We start from the raw sequence: 22,113 nt of genomic DNA on the forward strand, positions 1-22,113 counted from the left end.
ATAAAATACGGAGGATACTCCCTTTGTCTGTCTGTATTTAGACTGTAAGGTCTTACTTTGAGGCAAGGGCTCACTTATGTGTATGAACAACACCGAGAGCAGTCAAGGTCCTAATCTAAGTTTGGGTTTTTAGGTTCCACTGCAATACAAATAATGAAACAACTGGATGGGGAGAGGCTGTATGATGATCTAGTGACTAGGGCAGTGGAGTGGGACTCAGGGCACTAAGGGTATACATCCATGGACCTCAGTTTCCTCACTGGCAAAATGGGGACGGTGCTACTGACCCTCTTTGTAAAGCACTTTGATAAGACTTGGGCTTTATTACCCTGGATTCCCCCTGCTGTTCACACAGCCTCAGAGTGTGCAGCACGCGTCTCATGAAGCCTCGCTCAGGCTGTTCCGCACACCCCTGAAGAACAGGCGATAGCTGCAGCCAGACACCCTCCCTCCCTGGGGAGTGCAGGCAGCTAGAACTCGCCTCCCCCATGCTTGGGCGACAGGCACGCACAGCCCCCGCCCTCAGGGGAGCCCGAGGCGGCAGGGCTGACTCTGAGCCAGACACTCCCAGCACGCAGAGCAGGACCCATAGAGCGCGCGGCGCTGGGCTAGAGAGTACCCAGCAGGGGCCGCCGGGCTTGCGGAGCGGCACAGCGCCCCCAAGCGGCAGCCCGCGGCTTGGCGGTGACCGAGCGGAGAAAGGGAGAGGGAGAGTAATGGCGGCCAGTTAGTGTGTGACTGAGCCGAGAAGACGGCGGCGAACTCGGCGCGCTCGGTGTGTCTCTCTGCTCGGCCGCCCCGCTCCCCGGGAGGAGGAGGCGCCCCGCAGCCCTCCCTCTGCGGCGGCGGCTCCCCGTGTCCGCCTTCGCCGGGGCCATGGTGAACACCAGGAAGAGCTCCCTGCGCCCCCTGGGCAAAGCGGCGGCCGCCGCGGCCGGAGCCGGCAGCCATTTCATCTCGTCTCGGACCCGCTCCTCCAAGAGAGGCACCAAGGCCGGGCTAGAGGAGGCGGCGGCGGCCCGGGTGAGGGAAGCGGCGGGCCGGAGAAGGGCTGGGAGGGCACCGCTGCTGCCTCTGTCGTGGCTGGGGGGGCAGAGGCAGAGCTGGGCAGGCGGGGAGGGGAGCACCGGCGGGGCTGTCTCTGCCCGGGGTGTGGGAGTGACTTGGGAGCCGGCAGGGGGAAGGGGGTCCGTCCACACTCGGCAGTGCGGGGCTGGGGCGGTAAGGACGAGGGGAGCTGGGATTTGCCGGGGGACGAGGAGTGCAGCTGCGCTGCCGGGCTGGGTTACTTTCGGGTGCGCTCAGCTGAGCTGGGGAGAGGGACGGTGGCACTAGGGGTGAAGAAGGGGGCTGGAGAGCGGATTTGTGTGGCGGGAGCTTTGGGGGACAGGGGTTGTAGCCGTGGGGTGGTGGCAGACTTGGGAGCAGAGGGACAAAAGTTCTCGTGCCGCTGGCTGGCTACATCTGTGTGCGAGAGGGGAACAGACAGGCTGCTGCTGTGCCCGGCAGGAGATCGGGGAGGTAGGAGCGGAGCAAAGCTCCCTCTCTGGCTGCGCCTGGGACTGCACGGGAGGGACAACAAGAAACAAAAGTTGAGAGCTGCGGCTCCAGTAGCTTACAAAATAGTGGCCTCAACTCACCTATGACAGCTATCCGCTTCAGCTTTGACAGCCCTGCTTTGAGCATGTCTCCCATATTCTAATCCATCCCTTGAAAAGCAAGGAAAAATAATAATTTTTGCCTATTTGCTTAATTAGCTGTTTTCCCAACATGATTTATAATCAGAGCGTTGATTTTATGGTCTAATCACAGCTGAATCCAACAGCCTAATGTATGAAACTAACATTTTGTAGATTATAATCTATATCTACTGCCAATTTCAGGAGGCTTGTCTTCTCCATCCTTTCTAGAAAGATTTGCTGACAACAAATATATGCTCCTCCTTTATTAGAGGGGGCTCCTTGTGTGATAGGAAGAAAATTGATTGCATTACTACTTTTCTGCTGGTGGTTCTTGTGCTCTGATCTGAAAACCATAGTCTAAACATGATACACAGTAGGTTGCCCCTGCACTCAATGTGTCTAGAAAGACTTAGGGCTGAATGAATACAGGAATGACACAGCTGAGGATCAAAATGTTTGACAGTCATTCACCAAGGGACCACATCCCATTCACTGCTAAGGAGGAAGAGATGGAGACAAGTAGAAAAAAAGCAGTAGCAGCCAGAATTGTTAAAAACCCTCTCCCCTTCCCTTTGTTTACAAACAGTAAAGAACACTGTTGACTAGGTGTCGGCTGTAAACTGTATGTGCTTTTTCAGTCCTCTCCTATTTCTTCTTATTTGCCTTCTTTTTTTCTCTATCTGATTTTTCTTTCAGTTTCTGCTCTCTGTTATTTTTCTGTGCTATGGCTGGTAAAGCTTCTAACACACATTCCAGGATGCCAGTCCCACGAGCCTGGTATACCCTGTGAGCCAAAGTTTGACTTAACCCTCTCTGGCTTGCTGTGTAGAGGAGTGTACTGCTGCTAAGTAGAATTCATAGAATCATAGAAGATTATTGTTGGAAGAGATCTCAGGAGGTCATCTAGTCCAACTTCCTGCTCAAAGCAGGACCAACCCCTACTAAATCATCATAGCCAAGGCTTTGTCAAGCCTTAAAAACCTCTGAGGATGGAGATTCCACCACCTCCCTAGGTAACCCATTCCAGTGCCTCACCACCCTCCTAGTGAAATAGGTTTTTGTAATATCCAGCCTAGACCTCCTGCACTGCAACTTGATGCCCTTGCTCTTTGTTCGGTCATTTGCCACCACTGAGAACAGCCTAGTTCCATCCTCTTTGGAACCCCTTTTCACGTAGTTGAAGGCTGCTATCAAATCCCGCCCGCACTCTTCTGCAGACTAAATAAGCCCAGTTCGCTCAGCCTCTCCTTGTAAGTCATGTACCCCAGACATCTAATAATTTTTGTTGTCCTCTGCTGGACTCGCTCCAATTTTCCACATCCTTTCTGTAATGGGGGGCCCCAAACTGGACGCAGTACTCCAGATGTGGCCTCACCAGAGCCGAATAGAGGGGAATAATCATTTTCCGCCATCTGCTGGCTACTAATGCAGCCCGATATGCTGTTAGCGTTCTTGGCAACAATGGCATACTATTGACTCATATTCAGCTTCTCGTCCACTATAATCCCCAGGTCCTCATCTGCAGAACTGCCGCTTAGCCAGTCGGTCCCCAGCCTGTAGCAGTGCATGGGATTCTTCCGTCCTAAGTGCAGGACTCTGCACTTGTCCTTTTTGAACCTCATCAGATTTCTTTTAGCCCAATCCCCCAATTTGTCTAGGTCACTCTAGACCTTATCCCTACCCTCCAGCATATCTGCCTCTCCCCCCAGCTCAGTGTCATCTGTGAACTTGCCGAGAGTGCAATCCATCACATCATCTAGATCATTAATGAAGATGTTGAACAAAACTGGCCCCAGGACAGACACCTGCGGCACTCCGCTTGATACCGGCTGCCAATTAGACATTGAGCCGTTGACCACTATCCGTTGAGCCCGACGGTTTAGTCAGTTTTCTGGCCACCTTGTAGTCCAGTCATCCAATCCATGCTTTTGTAACTTGCTGGCAAGAATACTGTGGGAGACTTAGCAAAGCTTTTGATACAAGTCAAGATATATCATGTCCACCGCTTTCCCCATATCCACAGAGCCAGTTATCTCATCATAGAAGGCAATCAGGTTGGTCAGGCATGACTTGCCCTTGGTGAATCCATATTGACCATTCCCGATCACCTTCTCCTCCAAGTGCTTCAAAATGGATTCCTTGAGGACCTGCTCCATGATTTTTCCAGGGATCGAGAGTGTGCCTTTCCATTGATTTTAAAATGCACAGACAAATTATTTCCTTGTTGTGGAGTGAGGGAAAGGGCTAAGTGAAATTGTCCTGAAAATCATTATATCCATACCAAGATACTTTTACAAATGAAGTGTTTCTAAAGGCAAGTGTGTATCTTTGCATGACCTAATGGATTTGTTTTGGAATACATTGGAGCACTCTTACATTAATCTCAGGCACACTCCAAAGTATTCACTGTTGTTAGTCTTTTTTTCTTTAGAAAAACAGTAGCCAAAAGCTATCAGAACTTGTTAGAAGCTTTTGCTCTTCTTCCTTTTCATAATTCTAGTGCATTCATATTTTCATTTTCAGTATGCATTGTACACTGTAGCTTTAAGTGTGGGAAGCTGTTGTTAATATAAGGTCTAAGAAATTGATAATGATGTGATCTGGAAAAGGTACAGAGAAGTGCAGCAAACATGAATAGGTATATGGAATGCTTCTGTATTAGGGGACAATAAAAAAACTGGGACAAAGTGGGAGAGATACGACAGATCTATAAGATCACAAATGGTGTGGAGAAAGTGAATAAGGAAGTGTTTTTTTACCCCCTCACATAACACAAGAACCAGGGGTCACCCAATGAAATTAGTAGTCAACAGGTTTAAAACAAACAAAAGAAAGTGCTACTTCATCTAAATACACAGTCAGCCTGTGGAACTTGTTGCCAAGGCTTGTTGTGAGGGCCAAAAGTATAACTGGGTTCAAAAAAGAATTAGGTATGTTCGTGGATGATAGGTCTGTCAATGGCTGTTAGCCAAGATGGTCAGAGATGCCAGCCACCCCATGCTCTGGGTGTCCCTGAAGCTTCTGACTGGCAGTTGGTGGGACTGGACGTTGGGCTGGATCGCATAATTGCTTTGTTCTGTTCATTCACTTTGAAGCATCTGGCACAGGCCACTGTAGGAAGATAGGATACTAGGCTAGATGTAACATTGGTCTTGACCTAGTGTAGTTATTCTTATGTTTGTAAGCTCTCAGATCTCCATGAAATGTTAAAAATATCTAACAATTTTCTGTGATTAAAATGTGCCAAAATCAATAAGGTGGTTAGATGTCAATATTTATGTAGAAAAAAATAGCTGAAATTAAAAAAAAAAAAAACCCACACCAAGCCATGATTTATAAAATTACTATTATGAGACAGTGTTGTAGCTGCACTGTTGGGGGGAAATGAGTGGATTAGCATGTCATGTATGTGTGTTTGGAGGCAACTGTTTCATTTACTTCTCAAGTTGGTTGTAATGTCGTCTCTCTTTAAAGCCTACCATAGATTTGTGATCTGAGAACCCCAGCTCTGCTTGAGGTCTGGTGAATGGGAAGTTAAAGGTTGCAGCAGACTCCAGGCATTCTATAAATCAAAAATATTGTTTATACCTTTGTGAGCCTGCGTTTACTTCCATAAGAGTGTTGACTTGGGATTCCTGTGGAATGCTGTTTCTTGAATATGTTTGCAAATACCAGTCAGGGAGAATTGGTAAGATTATTTTTGTGTTCCATACCATTGATTAAAATTTAGCCAACAGTATGACAGTATTCTGTAAAAATGTTGGTCATACCTGATACAGTAGATGCGGGTCTACAAATTGCACCCATCTGTTTTGTCACTCTTCCATTCCCCCCCGCCCCCATGGTTTTTCTTGGCATTTTCTGAGATATTTTAGGTTATATGCACACATTTATGAGGCTACACTTTTTAAAAGACCCAAACGTATGGGAAAGGAATATATGAGATTTAAATGTCTAATATATTAAATGTTAGTATGTTATTGAGTAACATGTTTCAGGTGATTTACTTGGTAGATTCAAAGACTCAGATGTAATACATGTGCTATGTATTGGCCAAATGTTAAGATTAAGAAAATCAACTTGGTAAATAGATCAAGGAATCAGATTTTTATTCTCTGTAATGGTATGGCAGTATTTAGTACTTTAAAATGTGAAGAGGAGAAAGTGAGGTGTATTGTTTTCATGCTTAATTTGTAATATTGTAAGTGTAATGGGAGGTTTGGTTGCCTTTTATGTAAAAAGTAAGAAATTACCCATTTTACTATTAAAATGTCACTTGCAAGTGTTTTATGGCTTGATATTTAAACATTCTGACAGGAACAAAATTTATCAAGTTATTCAAAATTATAAAATTATGAAAGTAGGTTTTATAAACTTTAATTCTGAACCTCACTCAAACTGTAAAAAACTTAAGTAAACTTTTTTTTACCCTAAAATACATGCAAGAGTTTCTCTTGTTAATTTACGAAACTAATTTTTTGATGTCTTTTAGATACTGATATAGGAATTGTGATTGCAATGATTGGGTTTAATTAGCCATTGAAATTAAGTTTACCTTACTCCACAATATTGAGAGATGATTCTTTATTGCAGTTGCAAAAAACTAAAAGCCATGTATTTATTTCTCAGCTACTATTATTGTAGTTTTTTTAATCATACCACTGTATTGGTCAGACATTTTAGAAATCTAGGTAAGATTAACCTAATTTAATTAGGCAGGGAAGCATTAAAAGTACTTTAAGAGCTACTTGAGGGTACTCTGATTACTGTAATACAAGTTCCTAGCTAAAAGTAGGACTGCCAACATGTTCAGTTTATTCTTTAGCAACATAGAGCTCTCCATTGTACTTAATTGCTAATAGGAGCACAAACAGAACTGGGGATTGACATAAAGCACTGTGGTTACATGGAATATAAGCACTATACAGCATTTTTATGGTTCATAGTAACAATAATATATATATCTTGATTTAAATTTCTAAATATGTAAAAATTAACTGAAATAATTTTTTCCACATTAAAAGTGTGATAATATAACTTTACAGATTCTTTTTCAGGGTATATAGTCATGGCTACTCTTTAGTTCTTAAAAATACCAATTACGCTTTAACGGTCAACAACTGAAACATATTAAAATATTTTTGACATGTTTTTGACCTATTTTTATTTTAAAAAAATTAGTTTTAAAACTTGTGTTAAAATTTGTGAAAATTAAAGAAGTATTTTTTTCCTTTCAAATAGAATAGCAAAAGATGTAACATGTTTGTTTTTGTTTTGAAAAACACTTAATCAGATTAATGAGTATTATTGTCTTTCCTTTTTCACTTAAACTTCCATTTTTACAAGTTGTGAGGACTTGTTGGTTTGGAATTTCTTTTTGATGGTTACCTATATGACAGTGCCTAACACTCTTAATGGCTATTCTATGTATTTGAAATAAAAATGCTGGAAAATTCACTGATCTTGAGTCATGTAGGAAAAAGAAAATGACACTGCTTTGCACTTGTGTTTAAAAGTTCTTTAAAGAAAAATATCCTTCCTAAAGATGCTCCTGTATTTTCAAATCACTGAGTATTAGTTTTACTGTTTTCAGTAATGCTAATGGGAGTATCTCAGATAAAACTTGCACAATTCTTCTGAAGTTATGGAAAAGATTTTGGTTAAAGGCAGATTCTTGAGGAAATGCATCTTTTTAGAGTGGTAATGAAAGCTAGTTTTTTTGTTTTTGTTTTTTTCCCCCTTGTTTTAGTGGTGTTCCTTACTTTTGAGACCTGGCATGAGAAATTCAGGAATAAATCATGTAATTTCTTCCTTAGTACTGTGGTTGTTCACACATCTGTGCATAGTGGTAAATGGAACAATTGTTCCAAGTGGTCAACTTCCTGCCAATATTCTAGTATACATAAATCCTGTTTGACATTATATCACTTAATGTGCCCAAATTAACATGTGGGGATAGTTTTTCAAAAGCAGTCTACCAAATCATTTTGCCTGTGATAATCTGGGAATTGGGTCACATACTAATGGCTAAATTTTCGTATAGAAAAATAATTACACATTTTGCTTGATGCTGCTGGTCATATTCTGCGGTCATACTATTCTGGATTTTGGACTCCTTGGAACTCATAAGTGTAGCAGGATAAAACATAATTAATATGTGAATAAGACCTCCAAAGAACATTTGGGAAATGGTGTTGGTGATATAGTAGGTTGCGCTCTTTCTTCTGAGTACTAAACCAGTATTCCAGTGTAGCATTAATGGAGGCTGCTTACGGAGCTGCCATCTTTCAGATGAGTCTTAAAACAGGTCACAGACACTTTTCATTAAAGACCCCATGGCATTTTTTCTAGAATTGTGTTTAGCTTGGGGTTCTGCAAGGTAATTAGCTCAGGTAATTACATTCTGATCACCCAATTCCCCCTGTACTTTCAGTTGGATGTAGTATATTGTTCTGTACTTTCTGCCCTAAACTGCTATATACTGATAAACTGTTGATGTTCAGCCCAGTAATTGAATTTATTACTGTATAAATCTTTATAAAGCTCTTTTCACACCAAGTATCCAGTACCTAGGCGTGGATGACCTTTAGTCTTCTGCTGCTCAGGTTGTAGGTATGACCTGGTCATTTCAGTGTGTTTATATATTTTATTACTAATACAGCGCTCCCAGTTTGGGCAGTAAAAGCCCTCACACCACTTCTAGTGCAGGGAGAGGGAGGACCATGAGCTTATATCTTTCCAGGTATATTTCTCCATCCTTTTTTCTCTGCTATTTTCTCCCTGTCTGCTGGCTTTTTGTTTTGCTCTCCCTTTTCCTTTGACTCACTTTCCTGGTCTCTGAGCCTGGTCTTGTTACATTAAATTACTTCCTCATTACCTTTTGGAACATTTTTTGCTCCTCAGTAAGTGTTCCTGCTGCCCCTACCAAATCTCCTGTCTCAGTTCCCACAACCCTACCAGTCACTGTCCAACTGCTATGGATGTTTGAGGTCCCAGCATTCTTCCGATCCTCCTGCTCAGTGATCTTCACCCAAATCATTCTGCTTATTTATTTAATTAGATTTATAGGAGTTCTAAAAGGAGTGCCTAGCCATACACTTTAGGCTTTCTTGACCGAACTAAAAATACATTGCTGTTTCAGTAGCAGTAGAGAGGAAGAAATTTGGCTGTCTACCTTGTATGATATTTCTGTAGCACCTTACATCATAAATCCGAAATAACTTTTACAGAGTATGTATATTTCCCCCCCTTTTTAAGTTTAAATTAATACAGTAGTTTCTAAATGTAGTTCTAAACTGCTATTTGTAGCCTTGGAGTTTGGGCTGTAGGGAAGGAAAACAATGCTTAAAAAGCCAAGCTGGTGTATGGTAGATTTTGAATATTTTGTTTTTTGGTTTTTGAACTTGTCATTGAATATTTACGTGAACTAAGTATATATTTCAAATGCTTTGATAATAGAATCTATAAATTTCTGTAAGGTGGGAAGGATGCCTGATAGTTCAATGTAAAACTGGCTATGTTAACTTTTTGTATTCTTCAATTTTTGTGGTGTTAATTTAACTAAATCAGGGGCTTTTAATATGGCGGTTGTGAACACGTATCGGGTAATTGCAAATACTCTGTCCCTTTCATAGTGGTAAATGGGGTGGACCCCGTATAGAAAATTGGGTACCAATAGGCAAAAAAATGGAGCACCACTGCAGTAGGTGGTTGTTTCTTGTTCTAATTCGTAAATTCAAAACTGCTCATCAATACTTGAAAAGAGTGAGAGTTAGTTTTTAGTGAATATAGTAAACATCTGTATGGCTTGACATGCCTCAAGTTGTAGGGAATAAGAAATTGAATATGCTAATGAAGATGATTCTTCTGATGTAAACATTGTCAAGAATGAAGTAGTGAGTGGAAAGGGATTCATGCTTCTTCAGATTTATCAAATGTGCCACTACCTTAAAGATTGGTTATTGAAACAGAGGAGCAAAAGACAAAAAGTTTTGATGATTCTGCAAGTAAGGTATTTCTGATGCCATAGTCACTATTGAAACGTAGCATCAATCATTATGAAGTCAGTTCCAAGGCTGGTCAGCAGCTGTTCAGCATCAGGAATGTTTTCTGTTCTTTGGCATCCAAAAACCCCAACATCCTGTCTGTGATTATGGAATACAAACAGTTGAAGGTAAAGACTTTTGGTAAGAAAGTCGCAGTCTTTTTTATGCAGTAAATTTCACCTTTCAACCTAGCACAAAGTGAGCAATTTAAATAAATGATTAAAGCACTCATCACAAATATACTTCTCCAGACAAATTTAAACTTGCTTCTAGATGCTTTAAATAAAGAAACAGAGGAAAATGAAAAGAATTAAAAATAATCATTGACACTGATGCAGCATAGATGGGTAAATATGAAGTAATTACAAAGTAATGATTGCATGTATACATACAGGGGAAATGTATTTCTGCATAATGCTATTGAGTATGTGTGAGAAAAGAAACCTGTAGAATATTATGTCCAAGTAGCTAAATGTGCCATCCAAATATTCAGGGAAAATTGTGACAAGGAGAGTTCTTTGTGGTTTTCCTCAGACAAGCAAATTAAAATGAAAAAGAGGAGAGCTCAGGTGCAAACATCCATAATCTTCTGACCCGTAAGTGGTTCAGCATTTTTATCCAAACCTTCCTGAGAAAGAAGCAATCCATAACACAGTCCTTAAGCACATTGCAGAAGGTAGAAAATACTTTGGCATCCACGATCAACCTTCGTGGTCGGTTGGTTGAATGGAAAAAGCAGGCTTTATGCTTTAGTTCTCCAGTGACACTTGATGGAATTTTTAGTAAGACTGTGTTGCTCTATTTTCTTCCAACTACCATAAAATATGATTACATTTGCACTGAGCATGAAGAGAACTTAAGGCAAAGAATTTTGCAAAAGACTGTAAAAGAAAGCACTAAATTTACAAAAGCAATTGAAAGAACTTATGAAGGAATTTGACAAATTACTGGAGGATGACACTACTGTCAGTGTTGGGAAATCTAACTTGATCTAATTAACAACAAAGATCTAGAACTATACAAAAACAAAACCAAAAAAACAGCTCAAGGAAGCTATGGAACCTTTCCATGACTCAGTCAAAGTGACTGATCCCAAATATAATATTATTGATTATAGTTATCACTTACATCACTTTCATTGATAGATCTGAAAGTGCTGTACAAAGGAGGTCAGTATCCTTATTCCCATTTTTTCACAGATGGGGAAACTGAGGTATAGGGAGGAAAGTGACTTGCCCAAGATTACCCAGCAGATCAGTTTCAAAGTGAGAAATTGAATCCAGGTCTCCTGAGTCCTATTCCAGTGCCCATTCCAGCAGGCTATTAATGCTTCCCTATATAGGTTGAATCCAGACCAGGAAGAATAGGCTGAAATGTAGATGTTAGACAGTAATCTTGAATTCTTTCCATCTCTCCTAGCATGTAAAATTGAAGATCCAGATTTCCAGCTCAAATTGGTGATGGGGTGGGGGGCATGTATGAACATGGTGGAAAACTCTGCAAGTTTTTAATCTCCCAGAAGGCAGGACAATGGACTTCAGAACTTTTGCTGTAGTTTTACCCGCCCCCCCCCCACCCCCGCAAATCTGGACTCCTAGTCAACTCTTCATCAGCTGAGTATGTTTTGCATTTGTGTATTTGTTTGGCTGCGATGGTTTAATAGGCTGCGTGCAGAAAAAACAAATAGGTTGTTAAAGTGTATTGGTGTGCAAGGACAGATACAAAAGAGTATCAGGCCTAATTAGTTAGGCTAGATTCAGTTGTGCGGTTGTGTACAGAATTATACAGCTTTAAACTACACCTCTGTCTTATCTGAACTGCACTTCAACCACAAAGTGCACAGTGCCAATGTGATCTAGACCTGGACTTTCTTTTGGAAAAAGTGTATGTATCTTTTTATGTCTGAGGAATAAAAATGCTTATAAAGTGAGCCCACATTGTATAGTATTTATTAGAACATCCTTCTTCCCTCAAGAAAAAACTAGTAGTATTCTAAATAGGGCATCACAACAGGCCTGTCTGGTATTGTAGAAACAAGATAAATTCTTTAGCAGGTCACCTCTTTGTTTTCTTCCCTACTTGTTACATCCATCTTAAATAATATAAACATTTAGTAACCCAGTTCATCAATACCCTGAGACATGTTTGTACTGCTGTTCAGAATATACAAGTAAGCAGTGTTTACTGACCCCAGATTTTCTAAGGTTAGTAAAAACATTGCTCTTATGAGCAATGTTAATGTCTACAAATCATAAATCTCATTTCAAGGAGATAAAGGCAGAAGTAGAGATACTTTTGAGTATCATCGGTAATGCAGATTTCCTGATAACATTTAGTTGTTTAATACAAGTACATTTCAGGAGGTTAATTTGGTATTTGTAAAATGAGAAAGAAGAGAATATTAATTGAAATAATTTGGACACCTTTAAAACTACGTAGTTAAGAAATTTAATTTAAAAATCTTGAAATTGAATATGTTGGCGAATAGTAGAAGAGGGAGACAAGATTATAGATGATGAAGGGAGTAAAATAATAGGTGGAAAACTATTGTATCAAGTTCTGCTGAAATGATATGAACAATATAATAATTGTGTTGCTTGTAGGGTGACCAGATGTCTCAATTTTATAAGGACAGTCCTGACTCTTGGGTCTTTTTCTTATATAGGCTCCTGTTACCCCCTACCCTCTGTCCTGATTTTTCACATTTTGCTATCTGGTCACCCAAGTTGGATGTGGCCACAGGTTAAAGACTTGGGAATGATGTGGCATATTATTCAATAAAATAGATGATTGAGATAGCTGGTTTTACCATGATGGAAACTTTTTTTTATACCAGGGCGTCAACTGAAACAAATTTCAGTGCCGCTGAATCAATAGTTGCACAAATGGGAATCTTCTTATGAAATTCTCAAGTTGTAGAAGTGGCCTAAATGTATCAGAACTCATATTCCAAAACTAGATTGAATTGAGAGTGCCCATTTAGTAAAATTCGTGAGATTAGATTATATTGTTGCTTTACTACTACACTTCTGATTTTCTGAGCGAACTGAGTTACTTCTTAGCTTGGTTGGAATTGTCAAGGGTGTCAGAATTGACGCCTTTATTATCCATGTGGATGATGACCTTCTAGGTTAATTCATAATCATTTGTATTTATCAGGAAATGGTAAGTTTTTTCAAGCCCAGGCCTAGATCACATTGGAACTATAAATTTTTTTGGTTGAAGTGTAGTTCAAATAAAACAAAGGTGGCACTTGTGGGTTTGAGAAGTACCCAGAAGTGTCAGAGACCTCTTTGATGGAGAAAGCATATGCTGGTCCTGCATCAGCAACTTTCCTCAATCAGTAAACCTGTGGGACCAGTGGTTGCTCCTGGATATCCAGACAGCAGCTGTAGCTAAGAGATCTTTTTTCATTTTCTCTTGGATAGCAGCTTGTAACTTTTTAAAAACATAAATCCTTTATGTTTTGTATCCTCTACATGCTAGAGATTGCCTCTCTCTGTCCGTTAACTTGACAGTTGATCATCTGAAATGCGTTAGATAGCAGTGCCCATTGTATGCTTCAGGGCAGGCATTTATCAGTGAAGGGCTCGAGTTTGCTCCTCTTCCTTGCTTCATCAGGGGATAAGTTTGTTGATCCTTGGGCCTTCCTGCAAGGCCTGATCTATTTACTTAAGTCTTTTTCTAAAGTGGGTTGAGAAGGAGCATTGAGTTATTTTCTTTAGTTTCTAGTTTGGATGTTATACCAATATAATAAAAAACCAGCGGGATCTTATTAAGAGGGATAAGGCAAGGATGCCACATTTATTGTAAATATAATAATAAAGCAAAAGAAAAGTAAACATTGTTTGACTAATTTCTATTATTACTTATTCCTTACTCACACACACATTCATTTACACAATCATTTATTCAAGTTTTGTATAGGAGTTATAGTTACCAACCTAGAAGTTGCTCATGCCAAATTACTGGCCGCGTATCTTGGTCATGAGAATGGAGCCGAGTCTGAGTCAGTTGCACCTGATGCTCCTGGAGGCTGGCAGCAGAACCAGAGACTCAAAGTCCTCAGTTTTTGGAGTTTATTCTTATAGGAATTAATTCCTATGTTAGTCTACGGGAGCTGTTTCATCCTGCTGTTGCTGACTCAATCAGCAGATGGCACATTCCTGGTGGCTCCACACTGTTTAAAGTGGCACATTCCTTACAGGTGTTTGGAATGAATCCCAGTTTACCCTCCGGTAGTTGTCTGATGGTCCACTTGACACATTCTTTGGCCGACGGATCCTTTCTAGGCTGGCACCTCCCTAACCATTCATATACATCAAGCATTCATCAGCATACATTTCATATCTTAGGCAGAGTCAATTAACGGCTTAAGGCTTACAGCAGGGGTGGTAACATAGTGTTCACTTTAAGAACATAGTCAGTTGTCTTGTTTGTAAGTTTTACATAATAATAGAGTATCTTTCACAGGACAGATACAATCAATGTTTTCTGCAGACAGGAGCTTACAAGTTTTAACAGAAGAGCTAAAAGATTTTTAAAAGCAGCAAAGAATCCTATGGCACCTTATAGACTAACAGACGTTTTGGAGCATGAGCTTTCATGGGTGAATACCCACTTCATCAGATGCATGTAGTGGAAATTTCCAGGGGCAGGTATATATATGCAAGCAAGCTAGAGATAATGAGGTTAGTTCAATCAGGGAGAACATGGCTACCCCTCTAATAAAAGATTTTTGTACTTGGTGAAACTGGGAAGGGGGGTCACTGTTACTTGGGGGAATCACTGTTAGTACCTTCTTTAATATCCCTACATGGAGAGTTCTTTAATTTATTAATATTTAAAATGTTACAAATACATGTAACAACATGTAGGCGCATTATAGATTCATAGTTGAGAAGGCCAGAACGGACCATTGTAATCATCCAGTTTGACGACCTGGGTAACACAGGCCGTAAGGCTTCCCTGAATGAACTTGTTTGAACTAGAGCAGCATTTCTCAAATGTGGCCATTGAGGCCGCATGCAGCTACCAGGAGCTTTTCTTGCGGGCACAGCCTCCTGGGCAGTGACGGGGGGAGGGAAGCAGTGGACCGTCCTCCAGGGCTACCAGCAGACATTGAGCCCTGCCCCAAACTCTGGAGGAGCAGGCAGCCAGTGAGTTCCCCACCTTCTCAGGGGTGGTGAGGCTCATGCTTCGGGTTTCAGCCTTGGAGTGGTAGGCAGCAGGCTCCAGTCATTGGGCTTCAGACTCTGGCCCGGGACCTCAGTCACATGGTGGTGGGTTCTGGCCCTCGGCTCACCAGTCTTGATTTAAAAATTCCCAGTGATGGAGAATCTGCCATTACTCTTGGTAAATTGTTCAAATGGTTAATTGCCCTCATTGTTTCGTGCCTTATTTTTACTCAGAATCTATCTTAAACTTCTAGTCTCTGGGTCTTGCTATATGTTTTTCTGCAGGATAGAAAAACTCCAGAACAGAAATTAAAAATATTGAAAGGGAAGGATACAGTTGAAAATATAACAACACTGCATGCAAGCAGTTTTTGCTGAATTTCGTATTTGACATTATTGTAGATTAGAAGTATAGAGTGGGAAAGGAAACATTCCTCTGTGACCGTGTGTGTGTGTGTGTGTATTTATACAGTATATATTTTTAAAAAGTGTAAGTTCATTTTCCCTTTCTCCCGTTTCTCCATCCAAGTAAGAGGACTGTAAATGGATTATAAACCTGCATGCATATCTTTCACTTAGATTCTTTGCTGGCATTAGTCCATTAATTTAAGTGGCATTAGATTAGCAGAAAATTTGGCTCACCACCTGTGCAGGATGCTTACCGCTGGCTCTTTGCCCCTTAGTATGAGACTAACCAAACTCCCCTAGCTGTAAAGTTTTGTTTTTATTCTTGAGCACAACAGTAGTAGTGAAGAGCATGACCATTGTGTTCCTCTTAGAGAGAGTGTAATCGGCTCCTTCCGAACTTTAGTCAGTTCCTTACTTTCAGTTGGTAAAGGAGCTTTCTGGAGGAGACTGCTCTATTGTTCCAGCTCTTTTGTATCACAGTGAGGTTCACTGGGTATCCTCTTCTACCAGTCAGGTCTAGTACAGTTACTAGCAATTTTTTTCAGGCCTTGTGCTTGCATGCGCTTTAGAACTAGTTTATTTTCATGGTCCTTTAGCTCATGTTTCTCTGCAGTGGCCTGGCATTTGTCTCGGTGCTTTGGAACAGAGTTCTTGTTCCTGCCACGGTGTTGCCTCAATATTGTTTCAGCCAACACCCTGGCATTACCAAGATATTTTAGTGGGTGTTCTCTGCACTCTGGTGACAGCATTGCCATCAGCACATGAGATACCAGCTCCAGTGCCACGGTTTCACAATAGTCTTAAGGCTGCTCATTGCTTTATTGCCTGAACAGCTGTTTCAGTGCTGACTTAAGCACTGAGATAGGCTCAATCTTCAAAATTGTTTTTTGTTGGCCCTAGAGGTCTGCTCAGGTATAATTTTTAGGTCTGACCTGGACCCAAGCCCATCCAGTCTGAGCCTGAGAGGGTTGGATCATTTTCTGACTCAACTCTTCTGCCTGAACCTGAGTCACTGCCACCACCTCCTGCCCCTGAGGTCTGCTCTCCTCTGCTTGTGCTCAAATAAATTTGTTAGTCTCTAAGGTGCCACAAGTACTCCTTGTTCTTTTTGCTGATACAGACTAACATGGCTGCCACTCTGAAACCTGAAAGGGTCCTGTTGTTTTCCCACCTGACCTGGACCCAATACTTCAGATTAACTTTTACTGTGTGTGGGAATCAAAATAACTTAGATCTTTTCCTTGTGCTAGCTTTCAGGGTTTCACGGTGAAAAACGTTGCATAGACTGCAACATCTATTGCATCAAATCTAATTCAGGGCTTGGTGCTTTTTGTATTTGGAGTGGGCTTGATTGTCTCACATTCAGGTTAATGGTAGGTGTTAGTATTTTGTAGCTTTCTCTAAACAGGATAGGAATTAATATTTTTAGAAGTAATAAAGAATAATTAAAAGTTACTGTAGCCTATGTTAAGCAAAAACTTGCTTTGTTTTTAATAATGGTATGATATTAAGTTTACAGCAAGTTATCAAATGGCTTTAGGCGGTATTACGTTGTTGTTCCTGTCTTTTCCTTCTTTACTCAGCTTTGTTCTTCTGTACCACTCAGGCTAGTTTCAAACCAGTGCTACCACTTCACTTGCAACTCTGCTTCTCTGTTGCACAGAGTAACTCCTGGCATTTCAGAAAGGAAGTGTTCTTTAAGATTGACTTGCATTAGTGGTGCACTTCAGTAATGGCACAGAACACATCTCTGGCAGTTCACACAGCATGTACAGATGTGGCTGTAGGTTATGGTACAGGACTATAATTTTGTGAGTGTTCAGTGGATGCAAGTATAGTTAGTTGCAAAGTAGATTTGGTAATGAACATTTATTTTATAACTTTAAACAAGCCTTGATGACCATTTAATGTTAGGGAGTTAGAGTGGAGAGCTCTAGTACCGATTTATCTGAATTTTAATAGGATTTTGGGATCCAAAACCAGTGCTTTATTTTAAAGTTTTAAAATTTGATTCCGCATTGTGGGATAAGAGTATCCTCATACTTAAAAAAAAAAATAAAATAAAATAATAATAATAATGAGGAGTTAGATCTGCAAAAAGCCAATCTGTATGTTCATTGGGGGGGAAAAAGTATCTTTTTAATCCTTGTCAAGCTAGCTTGTATTTGGATCCTAGTGAAGACAAGGCAGTTATAGTTTTACATGTTTGCTAGGCTCACCCACATGGTTACTTTAACTAGCTAACAAGTTTTAAAATTGAGATTTTAACATGGGTTAATTAACATATGACATGCAACATGGGCAAAAATGTATGTGTTTTGTAAATGGAGAGAAGATCTTACAATATGACATTTATGGGGCTGAATCTTAGCCAGTTGCCCAATGCTGTAATAGTTTCTCTCCCTTTGCATGTGTAACAAAACTTCACCTGGCAAACCCTCCACCAAAATGCATGTTTCTTAATTGTTTTACCCTTGAGTAATTGCAGTTTGTCATTCTAGTTAGGCAACCCATAAAGCCTGATGCATAAATTGGAGATGCATAATCAGTTTCTGTATGAGTAAAATTCTACTTTGTTCCTAGTTTAAACATTTTCTGACATTTCTAATAGCCGTGCTACCTAGGAGATGAGTGTCTTGCTGTTGCAATAGAAGCTGTGTAATCTCCGCATTGACTGCTGCTATGTGATCCCAAATTCCCCGTTCCCACAGTCTTGATTATTTCTTATTTAATTTACCTTCTTCACTGGAAAACTCTCTAGTGTTACCTGTACAGTCATTTCCTATGCAGGTCTCTGAAGTTGCCTCTTAATTTCTTCTGGCTGGTTTGTTATGATCAAGTTATCTCCTGCAGTCTTTGAGTACTTCACAGTGGTGTTGAGTCTAAACCCATTAATGCTTGTAAAGTACTTTGAGAGCACATTAGATATATACAGTAGAAGTGCAAAGTCCAAGTGATGTTAACCAACAGTTGTGTGATGATTTGGCTTTCTGCAAAGAGAAAAAATAACAATATGCAAAATGTTTGGGTACACTTCTTAATATTCATATTGAGGCACCATCAATTGAATATGCTCTGTCTGGTTCTTGCTAGATCTTAGTATCCTCGTCTGCATCTGCCCTTCATTCTATTTTCTGATCTTTTCACAGTGATCCAAAACCAGATTCCATTCTTGAAGAGTCAGGGTAGGCTCTACATGGCCACCTACCTCTTTTATGTTCTCATCACCTACTTTCATTTGTCTCCTGTTGGCTTCCAATTCCATCACCATCATTTATTTTATATCTTACAATGGTGCTGTATTTTGTGCATAGATCTTTCATTTCTGCCTTGAAAGTGTCAGCAGTTTCCCATGTTCATGTGCTGTTTCTGCCAGTCGTGTGACTAGTTTACATTTGATGCAGTTTGGGAGTCATTTTTGGCTTCATTCTGGAACATGAAAATGTCTTAGCCTCTACATTGGACTCCTCCTCTTCTGTCAGACAATCAGCATTCTTTTGTTGAATTCTTAGCTTAACTTTGGTACAAGTTCCATACTGTGTCAGAACATACTGTATATATAGTTTTCTATTCTTCATGACAGTATGTCTCTTCCACTACACTTTAACTACCAGCATCCTATTGGTAACATATCCGTCATTTCATTATGGCAAATCACTGGATTTTTACTATAGTCGACATAATAAAAGGTGACTTACGTATTTTACTGAAACCCACAGCCAGTTTTCTTTGTAGAAGGGACAAGTCTTAAAGTTTACCTGACAGCTTTCTAGCCCAAAGAATGTGGGGCTTGTCTGTGGTGCTGCAGCTGTGTTTTTGTAGTACCATAGTGTAGAAACTTGCTACAATGACGGAAGGAATTTTGCCATCACTGTAATTAATCCACCCTCTAGAAAGATAGTACACAGTACTTAGGATGGATCTTTAACTCTGAGTAATTTCTTTGGTGGGAAAAGATTGTGTTTCACTAAAATCAACTGGGTTTTTTGCATTTTTTTTAATGTTACATTTTTTGTTTGATTATGGACAATTCCCACTGAAGAAGGGACGTTTTTAGTTGGCTAGAAATCCTGTATGTCACTTATTTTTGGGTCTGGTAAGATGTCTTGCTATCTCCCGTGTCTGCTTTTTTTCCTCATGGATCAATGTGTTTAATAGCAATTTCAGCATAGTATGGTATTTAGAAGTATTCTTTCTACTAACTCTTTATGCTGTTATTAAAAACTGTAAAGGAAGAGTGTTGAAAAAGGTAAAAGCATTTAGTTTCTTTTTAAATATTTTTAATTTCTGATAAAAGCTTCTGAAAATATCTATAACACTTTTCATTTTTTATTGAGATAGATATCTCAATATTTGCACATTTTTTAACTGAAAACACAAAACCTAAAATTGCCCAGACATTTTGGTGATGGATGCTTTAGAATTCATGTGTTAATCACTTTGCTCAAGGTATGAGAGAAAACCGGTCATAGTATCTTGCTGTTTCTTATTTTAATAGCTACTTAAAAAAAAATTCAGTAGTACAATAGAGAGAAAAGGTGTTCTATGAATTAAACTAATATTGAGGGCAGTAATGTTTCCAGGGATACAGTACAGTGGGTTTTAGAAAACTAGAAATATTTAGTTTAGAAGCGTTATAAAAAATTATTGATAACTACAGAATTTTAATATTTTACACTCATCAGGTCCAGTGTTCAGTCTTTGCTAGGTGAACTGGTGAGTTAGCATTCAGCATGTGTGCATTTTTAAGGTACAGTAACTCCTCACTTAACGTTGTAGTAATGTTGCTGAAAAATGCGACTTTAAGTGAAATGTTGTTAAGCTAATCCAATTTCCCCATAAGAATGAATGTAAGGGGGGGCGCGGGGTTTGGTTCCAGGGAAATTTGTTTTTGCCATACAGTACAATACTGTAGTTGGGAGGTGCCTCCACCTTACCCCTCACAGGCACAGCCCACTGGGGCTGGAGACAATGAGGCAGGCAAGGAAGCTGAAGGTGCTGTAGGCTAGGAGAAGCACGTTGTGTAGCAGTAGCTTCCCCTACTCTGCAAGCAGCGGGGGTGAGGGTCTCATCCCTTGGCCCACCCACTCCACCCCTTCCCCCAAGCCCTCACTTTTAACCCGCCTCTTCTCCCCACCCCCTTTACTCCACATGCTGCGTCCTCGCTTCTTCTCTTGCCATCCTGCGCGTGGCAGTCAGCAGGCTTGCGGGGGCGGGAGGAGGAGTGAGGACTCAGTGCCAGCTTCCCCCCTACTTCCCCTGCCTCCTGTCTGCCACAATCAGCTGATTTGCGGCATTCAGGAGGCAGGGGAGGGAGGGGGAGCCTGCATGCCGAGTCCTCCCTCCTGCCTCCTGAACACTGCAAGCTAGCTGATTGCTGCAGGTAGGAGGCGGCAGAGGGGAGAAGGGGGAAGGTGCTTTTCCACGAGGTTTGCTGGCGGGCGGGAGGCACTGTGGGAGGGGCGTAGAGGAGCTGATAGGGGGGCTGCCAGCTGTGGACTAAGCAGACAACCAAACGACATTATGGCGAAGCATTCCACAACTTTAAATGGAGCATGTTCTGTAATTGAGCAGGGATGTAAGATCGAAACAACATTAAGCGGGGAGTTACTGTACATGTCATGTGTTCCATGGGCATCAATAAAGGACTGCTATGTTTGTGTGAACTGGGTTTGAGTTTCTTTAGGTGAGTAGTGGAATCTTATTTTTGTTATGGGAAGTGTAAAAATGAACCAATCAAATGTGTGTGATGCTTTGTTTCTTTCAGAAAGATGAAGGTAGTGATGGTAGTTTGAGTGATAGTCACATATCCCCTCCAGCCAAACGTACCTTGAAACATGCTGATCCTGTGTGCAAAGACAAATCAAAATCACGCAGTACTGGGCAGCGAGAGGAATGGAGCATTTCAGCTGGACAGTCCAGGTAATCTGGTGCACTTTTCTTATAGCCTGCATTGTCTTACTTCAGGAGTAAGAACTATGTGAATCCTATGGGTTGTGTTCCTCCTTATGTGACACCACTCTATCTGTTAAAATGGGAATGGTGGAATGTGTTGGAGTCCAATTTTATGTTGTTTGTGCATCCAGAACTCTGTGACTTCATTAGGAGTTCTACGTACTCAAGGAATAAGCAGCTGACCCTAAATTTAGAAGTAGGCCAAAGTACTACGCATCCCATACAGCCACAACTGAAGTAGACATTTTGTTTCGTTTTCTGACCAATTGATTTAATTTTAAGAAAAAGTTTCCAGGTTTAAAGAGGCTCAATTGGATTCAAGTAATTATGCAAATATATGGACACCAAGCAAAAGCCTCAAGCTGTTGTGCCTGGAACAGCTTGTTTGAAAACTGATCTTGGCCCTTGTAACTGCTACTGTATATTGTGTAGGACTAGGCATTCTTTGTTTCATATTGTTTTAAACTCCGTAAGTGAGAGACAGTCATCCTTGTTATTGTTAGCATATGGGAACTACAATAGCTAATTATAAGGCAACACTCCCTAAGGTGGGACACATTTAAATACCAAATTGATTCAAATTGATGTGGATAAGACAGGTGATTATTTAAACTGAGAAATGTATGACTACAGTGTATTATATAGCCTGCTTCTTTCAGAAATTATCTTGGAGCATATACAGCCACCTCTGATATGCTCGTCATTTAGCAGTCTACACCAGCATACACAACAGTTTAGCTGTTAGACAAGATGTAAAGAATACACGGTGGATTGATTTAAGTCAAAGCAATTTAAATCACCAATTTTAATCATGATTTAAAGCAGCAAACTGAAAACCTTTTTTAA

General features: G+C 40.5%; 1 protein-coding gene across 1 annotated transcript in view; it reads left to right on the top strand.

The window, feature by feature from the left end:
• Positions 1 to 686: 686 nt before the first annotated feature.
• ATAD2B (ATPase family AAA domain containing 2B) overlaps positions 687 to 22,113 on the top strand; it is a 155,089-nt gene continuing 133,662 nt past the window's right edge. Inside the window, exons 1-2 of the mRNA XM_075063634.1 lie at positions 687 to 1,023; positions 21,080 to 21,234. Of these exons, the coding sequence (XP_074919735.1) occupies positions 877 to 1,023; positions 21,080 to 21,234 (302 nt within the window). The 5' untranslated portion in view covers positions 687 to 876. The remainder of the gene's footprint in view (positions 1,024 to 21,079; positions 21,235 to 22,113) is intronic.

Source organism: Chelonoidis abingdonii, chromosome 3 (genome assembly GCF_003597395.2).
Source record: "Chelonoidis abingdonii isolate Lonesome George chromosome 3, CheloAbing_2.0, whole genome shotgun sequence".
NCBI lineage: Eukaryota > Metazoa > Chordata > Testudines > Testudinidae > Chelonoidis > Chelonoidis abingdonii.